Source organism: Symphalangus syndactylus, chromosome 9 (assembly GCF_028878055.3).
Source record: "Symphalangus syndactylus isolate Jambi chromosome 9, NHGRI_mSymSyn1-v2.1_pri, whole genome shotgun sequence".
NCBI classification, from domain to species: domain Eukaryota; kingdom Metazoa; phylum Chordata; class Mammalia; order Primates; family Hylobatidae; genus Symphalangus; species Symphalangus syndactylus.
Genome location: NC_072431.2, coordinates 97,408,816 through 97,425,466, shown reverse-complemented (window position 1 = coordinate 97,425,466; position 16,651 = coordinate 97,408,816). Strand labels below are relative to the sequence as shown.

Genomic DNA, 16,651 nt, shown 5'->3' with positions numbered 1-16,651 from the left:
TGGTTCACTTGATAATGTCCCATTTGTCCCTTAGGCTCTGTTCACTTTTCCTTCCCTTTTAATTTAACTTTTGTTGTTGTTGTTAGAAATGAAGTCTCACTATGTTGCCCAGGCCGATCCTCAAGCAATCCTCCTGCCTCCTGAGTAACTGGAATTACAGTGTATTACAGAGATAGATCATGGCCAGTTGCATGGAGATAGTCCATAAGAGCTGGCCAATTTTATGATTATTGGAAGACTTGCATCAGGTTAAATAGCTGCTTTTTTTCCCTTTTAGAACATGATTCTTCTTGGATAATATGTTCACATTAATTTTCTATGAAGTGCCACTCTTTCTGAAATTCTTTTATGATTCAATATACACCAACAGCCTTCTCTATTTTCCCATCTTCTGTGCCATGTTTCTATGTTGTCTGAGGTATGCAGAAATCCATTTCACATACACTCATATACAGACCACAAATTTAGTGGAGACAGTATCACTGAACAACAACACCATTGCATGAATGTCTTTGTTGTTGTTGTTGTAGACAGGGGATCTCACTATGTTGCCCAGACTGGTCTCAAACTCTTGACCTCAGGTGATCCTCCTACCTTGGTCTCCCAAAGCAATGGAATTACATGAGCCACCATGCCTGGTCACATAAGTGTCTTTTTATCCTTCCATACACATAATTACTTTTGAACCAGTGAGAAACTTATCTGGCTTCTTCAGGCAAATGAAGCTTTAATTAAAAAAAAAAAAAAAACCTCCTGGAATGTCATCAGCCAGAAGGAATACCAATTCAGGAAAATGGTATGGTTTTGTTGTTGTTGTTTGGTTTTTTGTTGTTGTTGTTGTTTGTTTTTTCTTTTTTGAGATGGAGTCTCACTCTGTTGCCCAGGCTGGAGTGCAGTGGCATGATCTTGGCTCACTGCAATCTCCGCCTCCCAGTTGCAAGCAATTCTCCTGCCTCAGCTGGGATTACAGACGTGTACCACCACAACTGGCTAATTTTTGTGTTTTTAGTAGAGACAGGGTTTCACATGTTGACCAGGCTGATCTTGAACTCCTGACGTTAGGTTATCTGCCCACCTCGGCCTTCCACAGTGCTGGCATCATAGATGTAAGCCACCATGCCTGGCCTTTTTTTTTTTTTTTTTGAGACAGAGTCTCACTCTGTTGCCCAGGTTGGAGTGTAGTAGCACAATCTCAGCTCACTGCAACCTCTGACTCCTGGCTTCAAGTGGTTCTCATGCCTCAGCCTCCTGAGTAGCTGGTACTACAGGCACACACCACCACTCCTGGCTAATTTTTGTATTTTTAATAGAGATGGGGTTTTGCCATGTTGGCTAGGCTGGTCTCCAACTCCTGACCTCAATTGATCTGCCTACCTCGGCCTCCCAAAGTGCTGGGATTACAGGTGTGAGCCACAGCACCTGGCCCTCTTTTTATATTTTTATATTTTCTATATTTTTTATATTTTTATATTTATTAAAAAGGTGTTCAATTAGACAGTAATTTTTGCTATGCTGAGGCTGGAGTGCAGAGGCACGATCACAGCTCATTCCAGCTTTGAATTCCTGGGCTCAAGAAATCCTCCTGCCTCAGCCTCCCCAAGTGCTGGGATTATAGGCATGAACCATTTTATTTAATTCCTTTAGGGTAAAAGAAAAGAAAGAAATTGTCCAGCCACAATCAGTGACCTTAGAGTCAGCAAGCAAGTAGTCTAAAAATGTTAAGATATAATTTTGTGCTGAAACCAATTGAGTCAGGTTTCTCTCACTTGCAATTGAAAGAGTTTTGACTGATTCAAATATTTGCCTTGTTAGACATAGTGATTTATTTTCTCACCAAGAAGATCCAGGGATCAATATTTCCACTTAAGCAACTATGAGTCAAGGCTCTTTTGAAAATAACAGTGGACCAAAATCCAAATCAAACTGTTTTAAGGGGAAAAAAAAGGAATTTATTGGCTCACATATGTGAAATGTCCACGGGTGAAGCTTCAGGAATGACTGTATCTAGGTGCTGAAATTATACAGTCAGCACTTTCTCCCTCTCTCAGCCTCACCTTCGTTTGTATTGATTTATTCTCATGTAGGTTCTCTCATTGTGGTGGCAAAGATGGACACTAGAAGGCATAGATGGCCACCAATTTAGCAGCCTCCACTGAAAGAAATCTTAGTTCCAACAAACTTAAACTATACTCATTGACTCAGCAAGCATCATGTAGCTCTGAAGGAAAAAAATCACTGTGGTCAGAGAGAAGCGGTGCTCTTTATAGCAGCAGTAGGCAGACAAATGCCTAGGCAGATAGAGGCAGGTCCCTAGAGAAACCCCACCTCCAAGCTGAAGACAGTGTAAAACCTGAAAGCAAAGCTACAAGTCAAATCCACGGATGAGATTGAGAACCTGTCTTCCCATTTTGACATGCTTTCCTCTGATTGATTCTCCATGCTTCACCTATTTTACATATACCTACCCTTTCCTAATTGGTTTTCTACACTGCCATACCCACCTTTGAGGGGTGCCTTTGCTTTAGCGTTTCTTTGCATACTCACAACCCAATCAGCATGCACTTCCCTATTCTGAGCTCATAAAAGCCCCAGACTCAGCCACACTGAGAGAGAAACCAACTGATGGGGGAGGGGGGTGAACGGGAGACCACCTTTGCATCCCCTCTCCGCTGAGAGCTATTCCATTGCTCAATAAAGTTCATCTCCACCCTCCTCACCCTTCAATTGTCAGTATATCCTTATTCTTCTTGGACATGGGACAGGAGCTTAGGAACCACTGAATGTGTGTACATGCTATAACACAGGAGAGCTGGGGCACACCTGGCCCAGCCACGGACTGAGCCAATGCGCAAGCCACACTTGGCTCAGGCAGACTGAGTAGGCAGGGCACCTCCTGCAGCAGGTGGCATGTCTGAGCAAGGCCCAGGTGGCAGTGGCACCAGCTAGAGGTCCCTGGCTGGCAAAATGACTGAGAAAAATCTTGCGTCACTCTGGCCAAGCCTAGGTTACATGCCTACCATAATTACCAGGGGTGGAATCAGCTTTACCCCAGTCATGTAGACTGACAGTGGGGAAGGAGTAGTTCTGGAAACCAAAATCAATGTGCTATGACTTAAACAGAGAGAGAGAGAGAAATAGACAGAAAGAGAAAGAGAGAGAAAGACAGGGTATGCTGGGATGCTGGGTAGGAAATGTGCAGTTCAATAATCTGACAGGCTCCCCCAGTACCACCTCCCGGGCTGCATTCTAGTCATCTCTTCTTGATAATTATGTTCACCTAAAAGAAAGAAGCTGAGGCAAAATTAATATAAGTTAGCGAGTTTATCTGGACCAGGCTTGAGGATTGCAACCTGGGGGGAAAAATTCAAGTTGCCCTGAATATGCATTCCAATTAGCAGCAGTTAAAAGTGGATTTTTTTTTTTTTTGAGACAAGATCTCGCTCTGTTGTCCAGGCTGGTGTGCAATGGTGTGATCATGGCTCACTGCAGTCTCAAACCTCCTGGGCTGAAGTGATTCTCCTGCCTCAGTCTCCCATGTAGCTGGGACCACAGGTGTGTACCATCATGCCTGGCTAATTTTTTAACATTTTATAGAGATGGAGTCCCCCTATTTTGTTGGCCTCAAACTCCTGGCCTCAAAGAATCCTCCTGCCTCAGCCTCCCAAAGTACTGGGATTACAGGCAGAAGCCCCCACAACCAGCCAAAAGTGGATTTTTGAAAGTAAAAAGGCAGGGGCAGGTAGTAGGCTGATACAAAGTTGTTTGTCAGGAATTCTCACTGGCTTACAAAATTAACATTGATTAGTGATTAGCTATACATTATTAAACTGTAGGATGTGGGTTATAGTGTCCTGTGTGACATTATTAGGTTAATTTATTGGTACTTGTTGCAAGAGCAAGTAGTTTCTTTTTTTCTTTTCTTTTTTTTTTTTTTTTTTTTTTGAGATGGCATCTTGCTCTGTCACCCAGGCTGGAGTACAGTGGCGTGATCTCAGCTCACTGCAAGCTCTGCCTCCTGGGTTCATGCCATTCTCCTGCCTCAGCCTCCCGAGTAGCTGGGACTACAGGCGCCGGCCACCATCCCCGGCTAATTTCTTTTTGTATTTTTTTTAGTAGAGACAGGGTTTCACTGTGTTAGCCAGGATGGTCTCGATCTCCTAACCTTGTGATCCACCCACCTCGGCCTCCCAAAGTGTTGGGATTACAGGCGTGAGCCACCATGCCCGGCCAATAGCAAGTAGTTTCAAGAGATGAATACACAGTTCAAGGGGAAAGTAGAGTGTGATTTGTGTTTCACTTCATGTCTGTCTTAGCCTGATAATTTAAAAGAATTTGCATTCCCAATATAAGAGTTTTTTTCTATCCCTAATTTGTGTCTTAGAGCTCATAAAGCAGTGAAAATTCTTTTTGCCTTTTATATCCACCTGTTTATGTGAATCTAGGTTCATTACATATTTTGACACCAGACTGAGAAGTTTTTTGATGGCGGGATGTGATGGCTCATGCCTGTAGTCCCAGCAACTTTGCGAGGCTGAGGTGGGAGGACTGCTTGAGCCCATGAGGTCAAGCGTGCAGTGGGCCATGATCATGCCACTGCATTCCAGCCTGGTGGCAGACTGAAACTGTTTGAAAAAACAAAACAAAACAAAAAAAGGAAAAGAAATGTATTACTCACATTTTGAAGCTTTTGGAGAGAGCAGGTCAGGTGCCTCAGCCAGTCCAAAAATGGCTTCCACAAAGCAAAAGCAAGTGGCCCTGGGATTACTGCAGTTAGGGGTGGAACCTGGATGAGCATTCCTGTTCAAGGTCCCAGGTTTTGTGTGGCTTGAACTTCCCCCTACAGTGCCAAGGGAAGGAGTGCATGGGCTTTCTATAGGCTCACTCATATATGGGGCAGAGGGAACCGTGGAAGTGGAGCTTGAAAGTTTTCAGTGGCAGAACATAAAAAATGCAGTCAGGTTCTTCATTATATGGCGTCACCTCTCAAATCCAGCCCAGTTTTCTGATACCAAGAGATTCGATGCAATGATATCCCATCCATTAACCAATGGATGGTTATGGAATTCTTTCCCTGGTGATTATAACTTTAAAGCATTTTTTTAACCCATCATCCTTTAGTTTATGCCTGTTTCATCTGGAAGGATGTGCAGGCACAGTCCATTTCCAGAGAGAGAGTAAAGTGATTGTTAGCCAACCATAAACGCATACGGAGGCACCCTTCACTTTGTATTGTGGCACCTAGCCCACGCAAGTGAGGAACACTTCTGTTTGTACTCTCTCGCTGTTGTATTCTCCTGTCCATGAGCCCCTCGGTTTGTTTTTTAGTTTGTTCTTCTGCCTGTCCTAAGATACCAGATTCATTCTTGAGGCCAGCCAGGAGGCCTTGGTGTTGACCCAATAGTGGTGGGGCAGCTGCACGTGATCCTTAGCCTGTGTTACTGGACAGACAGGTGTCAAACCTTTAAAGTAAAAACAAAATTCTAAACCCTGGCTAGGCCTGGTGCCTCATGCCTATAATGCTAGCAATTTGAGAGGTTGAAGTGGAAGGATCTCTTGAGCCCAGGAGTTGGAGACCAGCCTAGGCAACATAGTGAGATCTTATCTCTACTAAAAATTTAAAAAAAATTAGCTGGGTATTAACTTTGAAATTTACTGCTTTTGGTCAAAATACACTCTTCAGCAAATGCTGTCTTCCAGCTGGTTGTCTTGTTGCCTGCCCTGTGTTGTAAAATGAGGGTCCCTTACTGCATTATCAAGGGGAAGGCAAGACTGGGACATCTAGTCCACCAGAAGACCTGCACCACTGTCACCTTCACGCAGGTGAACTCAGAAGACAAAGGCACTTTGGCTAAGCTGGTGGAAGCTATCAGGACCAATTACAATGACAGACATGATGAGATCCGCCATCACTGGGGTGGCAATGTCCTGGGTCCCAAGTCTGTGGCTCGCATCGCCAAGCTTGAAAAGGCAAAAGCTAAAGAACTTGCCACTAAACTGGGTTAAATGTACACAACTGAGTTTTTTTGTACATAAAAATAATTAAAATAATACAAATTTTGCTTAAAAAAATTAGGTATGGTGGTGCAAGGCTCTAGTCCCAGCTTCTTGGGAGGCTGAGGTGGGAGGATCACTTGAGCCCGGGAGGTTTGAGACTGCAGTGAGCCATGATCACACCACTGCACTCCAGCCTGGACAACAGAGTGAGACCTTGTCTCAAAAAAAAAAAAAAAAGGCCCAATCCCCTTCAAGTAACTGAACGGACCACATCTTGGCCCAGTGAACCCCAGAGTAACTTTGAAAACTAAGTTCTTGGCTGGTCATTGTGACTCACGCCTGGAATCCCAGCATTTTCGGAGGCCAAGGCAGAAGATCTCTTGAGGCCAGGAATTCAAGACCAGCCTGGGCAACATAGTGAGACCTCATCTTTACAAAAAAAATTTAAAAATTAGCTGGGCTGGCCGGGCATGGTGGTTCACACCCGTAATCCCAGCACTTTGGGAGGCCGAGGCGGGCAGATCACGATGTCAAGAGATTGAGACCACCCTGGCCAACATGGTGAAACCCCATCTCTACTAAAAATACAAAAACCAGCCAGGCGTGGTGGTGCACACCTGTAGTCCCAGCTACTCGGGAGGCTGAGGCAGGAGAATCGCTTGAACCCAGGAGTTGGAGGTTGCAGTGAGCCGAGATCGCGCCACTGTACTCCAGCCAGGTGACAGAGCAAGACACTGTCTCAAAAATAAATAAATAAATAAATTAGCTGGGCTTGGTGGTGCACACCTGTATCCCAGCTGTTTGGGAGGCAGAGGTGGGAAGATCACTTGAACCTGAGAGGTCAGATCTGCAATGAGCCACGATTATGCCACTGCACTCCAGCCTTGGCAGACAGGATGCGGATCAGGCACACCTCCTTATACGCCCTCCCTCACTAACTATGATTAACCTTTTTCCCTAAGGGCTTAGAAGAAACCAGCTCTTTCAAAAGATTCCACCGCTGATGTCAACCAATGGGGATGCTGCCCCTTCTTTTTTGACCTGGTAAGAAACCCAGTAGGGTTTTCACCTCCTCTGCTTCACATTTTGACATCTGAGGGCCAAAAACCCCACCTTCAGATCATGCCAACCTGGCCGTTCTTTTATTCATGGAACCCATGAAGGGGCATGATGCTCAGTGTTTTTCCTTTCATAAATATTCATGACTCCTCCTATAGCTTATTGAATATGTATATTTGGCCGCACTGTCCAGCATACATTCCTGTTCCCTTTGCCCCTCCCTCGAAGTGTCTGTTTCTGGCTTCTAGCAGGAGGCTGTGCTTCGCAGCCTGTCAGAATGGCCACCTGCAGGCTGCAACCCTTTCTGAGAAATAAAGCTGTCCTTTGCAGATTTATGAACTGCCTCATTCTTCAGTTGACAATGTATACCAATGAAAAGATGGATGAAGACATAGATAGTGGTGGCTCATGCCTGTAATCCCAGCACTTTGAAAGGCCAAGGTTTCAGGATCGCTTGAGCCCAGGAGTTCAAGACCAGCCTGGGCAACATAATGAGACACCATCTCTACAAAAATGCAAAAATTAGCTGAGCATGGTGGCACACACCTGTAGTCCCAGCTACCTGGGATGCTGAGTTGGGAGGATCACTTGAGCCCAGGAAGTCACAGCTGCAGTGAGCCATGATCGTACCACTGCACTCCAGCCTGAGCAACAGTGTGAGACCCTGTTTTTTATTTTTTTATTTTTATTTATTTATTTTTTAAAGACATAGGTAGCTAGAGTAATACAGAGATGAAAGGGAGAGTATTCACACATGCTTCTTAAAATAGAAATTACTAAATTTTATTTTACTTAAAGTTAACAGAAAATGACATATTTGTGAAATTAAAGAATTTTTTTTTACTAGTAGAGATATTAATTCCCAAAGGAGTCATTTAACATTAAGAAAAATGATTATGGTTAGAAAAACTACTAAATGAGCGTATTTCACAGCACACATACAGACATACACACACAGTCACACACACACAGCTCTAAGAGTGATTCTGTGTTTTCTAGGGGAGAAAATATAATTTATTTTCTTTCCCTCATAGGTTCTTAGGTGAAATAGCCTCCTAAAAATAAAAGTCAGCAGAAGTTTGGCTGGGCACTGTGGCTCATGCCTGTAATCCTCGCAATTTGGGAGGCTGAGACGGGTGAATCACCTGAGGTCAGGAGTTTGAGACCAGACTGGACAACATGGTGAAACCCATCTCTACTAAAAATACAGAAAGTAGCCAGGTGTGGTGGCAGGTGCCTGTAATCTCAGCTACTCAAGAGGCTGAGGCAGGAGAATCGCTTGGACCTGGGAGGCAGAGGTTGCAGTGAGCCAAGATCGTGCCTCTGCTCTCCAGACTGGGCAACAGAGCAAGACTCCATGTCAAAAAAAAAAAAAAGTTTATTGACTCATTGCTGTACCCATCATACAGGAAAGGCTTCTCAGTTCAAATGGATTTCTTTCTCGAGGCAGTGGCTCAGGGGCCTTGCTTAAATAGTATTTTAACAAAGACTCATAAATCCTATATAGACAAGAGAGCATCTTCAGGTTTCCAAAAGGTGGGAAAATGTCGGAAGGTAAATCTATGGGAAGAGTAAAGTCTCTGGCGCTTTTGTCTATGAGCTTATAAGCAAACCCTGCAAATCCTATCTTTAGGTGGGAAAGGCAGAGAGGAGGCAGGAAGGCCTTTTGTCTTTGTAAATTGCTGTCCTGCCATCAGGCAAGCAGAGGGAAGGGTAGAGCATCCCCTGCCCTTTAATCTTCTTCAACTCCACAATCCCTAGTATATTACAGAAGAATATTTTGGTTTCTTTCAGTTTTAACCACATATTTCCACTTTTAAAGCATCCATTGATATCCTGGTACATGGTAAAACTTTCTCTTTGGTAGACTGCTGCAGATATCCAATTCCAAGAATGTCTGTGAGGACTTCATCACTGTTACACTCTCTCCCACTACTCCCTTTTGCTGACCTCTTTATTATTATTGCTTAGAATTCTTTTTCTTTTTTGGCTTATGGCTCTGATGTGGCTGGAAGGTGCACTGTCTTAAAAGAGGAGAAGGATAGCTTGGGATTTAAGTCTGATAAGGCCAGTATCATACATATTGTATTAGTCTATTCTCATGCTGCTATGAAGAAATACCCAAGACTGGGCAATTTATAAAGGAAAGAAGTTTAATTGGCTCACAGTTCCACAGGGCTAGGGAGGCCTCAGGAAACTTACAATCATGGGAGAAGGGGAAGCAAACACGTCCTTCTTCACATGGCAGCAGCAAGGAGAAGTGCTGAGCAATGAGGGGAAGCCCCTTATAAAACCATAGGATCTGGTGAGAACTCACTATCACCAGAACAGCATGGAGGTAACAACCCTCATGATTCAATTACCTCCCACCAGGTCCCTCCCACCACACGTGGGGATTATGGGAACTACAATTCAAGATGAGATTTGGGTGGGGACACAGCCAAAGCATATCACCAAACCATATCATATTCAGCAGGTTTGAGGGAAATGCTATACATATTTATAAGGGGATTGGGTAAACACATATGTCACATATATCCCACATTTACTTTGAGACTGAGTTTTAGCATTAAAACGAGATGGAATTTGGCTCTTTACAACAAAAAGTGAACTACAGGATACATAGACAGTTTGTGCAAATCCTCTATAAGCTGCTGAAACTGGCCAAAGGCCTGCAGTAGCTTATCAGAAAAGAATGTTTGTGAGGCCCGTCCTCTGTCCAATCAGAGTTGTAGTGGTCTGGGTTGTAAATCAGAATTGATAGCTCCTATTGTTAGAGAGTTTAGCCAAAGGAATTTAGACATTTGCCATGCCAGCCAGACCCTGAACCCTCTGCCCGTAGGTAACTTCATTTCCTGAAGCTTTGAGTGCAACTTAGTTGATAAAGTAGTGTCTATTTTGGTCTCTCAGATCACACACTTTTTCTTTTTTTCTTTTTTTTTTTTTTTTTGAGATTACTCAGGGATTACAGGCCTAAGCCACCACACCTGGCTTCAGATCATACTTTCTTCCATGCCATTAATTTGCTTTCAGCCTTGTTTAGTCTGTTTCTTGTTGCATCTAGTTAATTTATTACATTTGTAATGTGGAGAAATATGAGTCAGTACAAAGAAGTAAGAAAGTAAGAAAAAGTAAAAATCAAAACCAAAACAGCAGAACAAAGAGAAAGTCCAAAATGGTGACTATCTTCTGTCTGTGTTGAAAAGACTGTGAATTAGGGCACACCTCCATAAGAGAAGTCACAGGGAGCCACATCTACCCACCCATATTTATGTCCTTTGATTTGCTTTTTTCTTCTTCTTTTGTGTTTATTCCTCCTCCGCAAGTAAGTCACTGCACTCAGGAGAGAGACCATTGGATAGGAGGGGGGAACAGGTGTTGTTCCTCTGGTGATCTTGGACATCAGATTATTTTTTTGCAACCTACAAAACTATAAAGTGAATTTTTGGCAGTTCCTCAGAAAGTTACCAGTGGAGTTTCTTTTTCTTTTTCTTTAACATGAAGTTTATTTAAACAACAAGACGGTTGACTTGAAGGGAAAACTATCTAGAATTCTTTTTTGTTTTAGAGTAGTTTATCCCTACTTAAAGACAGATTGCCCTACATGTAACAGCTACATACAAAAAAGTTATAAAATTGTCCTTGGTTTTACAATGATACATGAAAAACATTAAAATTCTGCAATTGAACAAGGTATATAAGGATTTTTATGGTTTTGTTGTTGTTGTTGTTGTTAAAACGGTGAGAGCAAAATAACTTACTGGAATATAAAGATAAGAGCTGAATGAGCATGCCACTAATGGAGAAAGGGGGTATTTTCACAGAATCAGTGTTTTTCCCCATCCTGTCTCCACTTGATGTCAATCAAAACATACCAATGGCTGTTTAGTTAAAAAAAAAAAATGCAATATGCTTGTGCACATATACCAGCTACTTTATGTACAATAAAGGAATGGGGAAGGGGGAAATGAAAGAATAGAGAAAACTATACGGTAGTAGTCAGGATGTGGTGGAACCAAATTGCAGTTTTATAATTGAGGATATAATCTTGGTCTTTGAAGAACAGAGTTCTGGAGTAAAGAAGCAGTTTCCCTTTTCAGTAGACACCTGCCGTCTGCTATTGGAACACATCAATTGTATCTTCATCCTCCATTTCCAACTGTGCAGGTGTGTCTGTTTCATTGATTGGTTGCTCGTCGAATCGGAATCTCATCTGCCTCACTGAAAATCCCTGTCGTTCACAATAGGCTTTCATTAGTTTACTAAGTGGTGTATGCCTCTTAATCTTAAACTGCACCACAGAACCATCCTGCCCCGCCACCTTCAAATTAATATGATCGTTGTTCTCAGACTTGACTCCTTCCTTGGGCTTTTCGTTGGCCATGGCGAGCGCTGGAGTCTCCTCAGCTGCTGCTTCACAAAAGAGGTACCAGGTCCGCACCAAACGAGCACACCAGCAGCACCAGGAACAGCAGAAGAAGGAGGCGGCAGCGGTGGACGAGGATAGAGGATAGAGCTACCAGTGGAGTTTCATATGATCCAGTAATTCCATTCATAGATAGTGTCAGTTTTTTTTTTGTTTGTTTTGTTTTTTTTGAGATGGAGTCTAGCTCTGTTGCTCAGGCTGGAGTGGCGGGATCTTAGCTCACTGTAACCTCGCCTCTCAGGTTCTAGCAATTCTCCTACCTCAGCCTCCCAAGTAGCTGAGACTGCAGGTGTGTGCCACCACAGCCGTCTAATTTTTGTGTTTTTAGTAGAGACGGGGTTTCACCATGTTGGCCAGGCTGGTCTTGAACTCCTGATCTCAGGAGATCCACCTGCCTCAGCTTCCCAAAGTGCTGGGATTACAGGTGTGAGCCGCTGCACCGGGCCCCATACTGTCAGTTCTCATTATATGTAGTAATTATGTTATAAAGTCCCAGCAAATACTGAACTAGCAAACACTGAACCATTGCTTTTAGGAGAAATTCTGGGTTAGGTTTCTGCAAGGCTTTGGTCACAATATTCCCTCAATTGATCAATACATAATCTTATTTTATGTGTGTTTCTGTTTAAAGACAGTTTATTGGCCGGCTCGCACCTGTAATCCCAGCACTTTGGGAGGCCGAGGCGGGTGGATCATGAGGTCAGGAGATCGAAACCATCCTGGCTAACATGGTGAAATCCCGTCTCTACTAAAAATACAAAAAATTAGCCAGGTGTGGTGGCGGGCGCCTGCAGTCCCAGCTACTCGGGATGCTGAGGCAGGAGAATGCAGTGAACCTGGGAGGCGGAGCTTGCAGTGAGCCGAGATTGCGCCACTGCACTCCAGCCTGGGTGACAGAGCCAGACTCCATCTCAAAAAACAAACAAAAAAAAGTTTATTTAGGCTAACTGCTTTCGGGCCTGAGTGAAGCTTATCTAACACATATTTTTTTCTCATCATCAGGGTTCACTTGTACTTAAGAACACAAGACAGCCCTTCAGCACTATGCTTAGGGCCGCTTAAAAGAGCAAAATCACCAATAAAAAGCACAAAAATGCAAAAAACATGACACTAAATATACTGCAAAAATTAACGCTTGTTTACAGTATGAGAGCTGAAACAAAGGCAGATCTTTCTTGACCTCGGCTGAAAATATGGACCATTTTTTCTTTTTTAAAAAATTGAGGTTTAATTTTAAAGTGAAATGCGTAGATCTTAACTGCAATGCATATTTTGATGAGTTTTTTTCCTTTTTTTTTTTTTTTTTTTTTAAAGACAGGGTTTCACTGTATCACCCAGGCTGGTCTTGAAGTGCTGGGCTCAAACAATTCTCCTGCCTCAGTCTCTTCAGTAGCTGGGACTACAGGCACAAGACACTATCCCTGGCTCCACAAACTTTCCTACTCAATTATTTTTTTCACACAAATGTCCATAAAATGTAAAAATGGCAGATGTGGCCAGGCATGGTGGCTCACTCCTGTAATCCCAGCACTTTGGGAGGCCAAGGCTGGCGGATCACGAGATCAGGAGATTGAGACCATCCTGGCCAACATGGTGAAATCCCATCTCTACTAAAAATACAAAAAGTTAGCTGGGCATGGTGGCACACACCTGTAGTCCAAGCTACTCTGGAGGCTGAGGCAGGAGAATCGCTTGAACCAGGGAGGTGGAGGTTGCAATGGGTTGAGATCACGCCACTGCACTCCAGCCTGGGCGACAGAGTGAGACTCCATCTCAAACAAAAAAACAAAGAGAAAACAAAACAAAAAATGCCAAACGTACTGATTTTGAGGTTATAAATAAACTGTAGCAAGTAGGCTAATTTGCAAATAGGGTATCTTCGAACAAGGATCAACTCTATCCTCATTTTACAAGAAACGAAAATACGTGACCACACAAAAACTTGCTCACAAATGCTCATAGTAGCATTATTCACAATAACCAAAAAGTGGAAAAATCCAAATGTCCTTCAACTGATACACTGAGTAAATATAAAAAATAATAAATATTTAAAATTTAAAAATACTATTAATATTCTAAATATATTCTTCCAGGATTTTATGCATACTTAGAATTTTATTTCTAAAAATATCATGATGTGAATACTGTTTGGAAGCCAGCATCTTCACATAATATATCATCTAATATATTGTATCTTTCCTTATCATTACATATTCTTATAAAAACATCATCTTGATGTCCATTAAACACCTTTTCTCTTACCTAAGAAGTTTGTTACAAATGCTTAGAATATTTGAAATGTATTAAAAAATTTACAAGAGATTTGTCTTAGTGGAGCACAGTGGCTCACGCCTATAATCCCAGCACTTTGGGAGGCAAAGGTAGTAGGATTGCTTGAGCCCAGGAGTTCAAGACAAGCTTGGGCAACATACGGAGACCCTGTCTCTACAAATAATTTTTTTTTTTTTTTGAGACGGAGTCTCACTCTGTGCCCCAGGCTGGAATGCAGTGGCGCCATCTCGGCTCACTGCAAACTCTGCCTCCCAGGTTCAGGCCATTCTCCTGCCTCAGCCACCCGAGTAGCTGGGACTACAGGCGCCGGCCACCATGCCTAGCTAATTTTTTGTATTTTTAGTAGAGACGGGGTTTCACCGTGTTAGCCAGGATGGTTTCGATCTCCTGACCTCGTGATCTGCCCACCTCGGCCTCCCAAAGTGCGGGATTACAGGCGTAAGCCACCGCGCCCGGCCGACCGTTTTTTAATATGCTTTTTAAAAATAAACGTTTTCCAATATCAATAAGTATATTTTTATAACACGACTTTTATGGCTGTGTAGATGTATGATAATTAATTGAAAGTTTCATATTGGATTATTTCTCTCTATTACTAATGATACTGTAAAGCATATTCTTACAGCTGAGTCTCTGCATGTATTCTTAATTACTTCCTTGGGGTAAATTGGTAGAAATGCTATTGCTGGGTCAAGCTTATACCCATTCATAGAGCTTTTGTTACATATGGTCAAATTCTTCTACAAGTTACTCTTAACTCTTTGTGGTTTCCCCTTCTGGGGAATGATTTCCAAACCACAGGGTGGGCTCCAGTAGTTAAGTCTGCACTACAAAGCACTGGTCTGCTCATAGCTGATTGGAGGGCAGGGCTGCAGTCCAAAGCCAGTGATGTAAAACACTGATGCTGGGAAAGACCTATTTTCTTTCTGGTAATGGAGCTGCCAGATGTTCAAGTTGAGAGATGTCAAGGGCGTTGTTTTTTGATATGTGGCAGAAGACAACCTGCACCTTAGAACAAAGCCCATATACAAACACGCAGAAACAAGAAATGGAGACAGAGCACGTCAGCAAACAGCCATATTGGTTCTAGTGATTCCTGAACTCCTCCTAGCAGGGGAAACCTGGCCACTTCTTTGAATTGGATACAACTCCTCAATTGAGTGAAAACCTCTGGTATTCCTCAAATGATTTTTTTAAATTCCCTATGTGATATTTGGAGTTCTGTTACTTGGCATCAAAACACTTGGCCGGGCGCAGTGGCTCATGCCTGTAATCTCAGCACTTTGGGAGGCCGAGGCGGGCGGATCACGAGGTCAGGAGATCGAGACCATCCTGGCTAACACAGCGAAACCCCGTCTCTACTAAACACACAAAAAAATTAGCCAGGCATGGTGGCAGGCTCCTGTAGTCCCAGCTACTCGGGAGGCTGTGGCAGGAGAATGGTGTAAATCCGGGAGGCGGAGCTTGCAGTGAGCGGAGATCACGCCACTGCACTCCAATCTGGGTGACAGAGACAAAATAAAAAACAAACAAACAAACAAAACTAAACCAAAACAACAACAACAACAAAACAAAACAAAATCATGCATCCCTTTAAATGTTGTAACAATGTACTTCATTGTCTTAATTTTCTTTTCTTTTTTTGAGGAAAGTTGAGACCTTTTATTTTCTGAGAAACAGTCTATAGATTGGGGAGGTGCAGCCTTTGGTACAAGTGAAAGTACACTCTCTATTTTTTTTCTTTTTTGTTTTTGAGACAGAGTCTTGCTCTGTCACCCAGGCTTGAGTGCAGTGGTGTGATCCGGACTCACTGTCACCCCCACCTCCCAGGTTCAAGTGATTCTCCTGCCTCAGCCTCCCCAGTAGCTGAGATTACAGGCGCGTGCTACCACACCTAGCTAATTTTTGTATTTTTGGTAGAGACAGGGTTTCAGCACATTGGCCAGGCTGGTCTCGAACTCCTGACCTCCAGTGATCCGCCTGCCTCGGCCTTCCAAAGTGCTGGGATTACAGGTGTGAGCCACCGCACCCAGCATATTTTATTTTCTTGATTACTAGTGAGGGTGAATATATTTATTTGCATTTCCTCTTTTCTGAAGTCTTCGCCTATGTATTCTGACTTCAGTTTTGTTGTACTGCTGCATAATATACCACCCCAAAGTTTAAAAACAACAATCTAATATGCTTACAAATTCTGTGGGTCAGGAATTTTGGCAGGATATAGCAGTCATGGCTTTGTCTGCTACATGATTTTTACTGCTCAAATGGCTGGGCTGACTTGAACATACGGCAGATGGCTAATCCAGGGGCTGCTTTACTCACATTTTTGCTACCTATGCTGGGTGGCTGAGGTATGGGCTCAGGTGTGAATGTCAATCACAGAGTCTGCCTGTGACCTCCCCAGCATGGAGGCCTCTGGGTAGTGGGACTTCTTACAGGGATGAGGACTTAAGGGGCAAGTATTCCAGTGAACCAGGTGGAAACAACATGGCCTTTTATGATCTAGCCCAGAAGTCACGGCCCATCAGTTAGACTGTATTCTATTGGTCAGCACAGCTGCGGGCCTATCCAGATTCAACAGGATAATCATAAACTCCACTTCTCAATGGGAGGAGCCTTAAAGAATTTCAGGCCAACACAGATGGGGTGTTCACTTACACTTACATATTTGTTTTGTCATATAGTCGTAAGGGTTTTTTTGTTTGTTTCTTTTGAGACAGAGTCTCACTCCATCGCCCAGGCTGGAGTGCAGTGGTACGATCTCGGCTCACTGCAACCTCTGTCCCCAGGATTCAAGCGATTCTCTTGCCTTAGCCTCCTGAGTAGCTGGGATTACAGGCGCCTGCCACCACACTCAGCTAATTTTTGTATTTTTAGTAG

The 16,651-nt window shown here is 43.2% G+C and overlaps 1 protein-coding gene across 2 annotated transcripts; it reads right to left on the bottom strand.

Moving 5' to 3' along the window:
- Positions 1-10,963: 10,963 nt before the first annotated feature.
- LOC129490062 (small ubiquitin-related modifier 2-like) lies at positions 10,964-11,533 on the bottom strand. 2 transcript variants are annotated; one of them, XM_055293490.2, is made up of 2 exons: positions 11,276-11,533; positions 10,964-11,212 (listed from the first exon to the last, which is right to left on the bottom strand). In XM_055293490.2, the coding sequence occupies exons 1-2, from the start codon at positions 11,435-11,437 to the stop codon at positions 11,171-11,173; spliced, it is 204 nt and encodes a 67-aa protein (XP_055149465.1). In that variant the 5' UTR covers positions 11,438-11,533; the 3' UTR covers positions 10,964-11,170. The 2 variants fall into 2 exon arrangements, with proteins under 2 accessions (XP_055149465.1, XP_055149464.1); XM_055293489.2 differs by having other exon boundaries at positions 10,964-11,533.
- Positions 11,534-16,651: the final 5,118 nt, after the last annotated feature.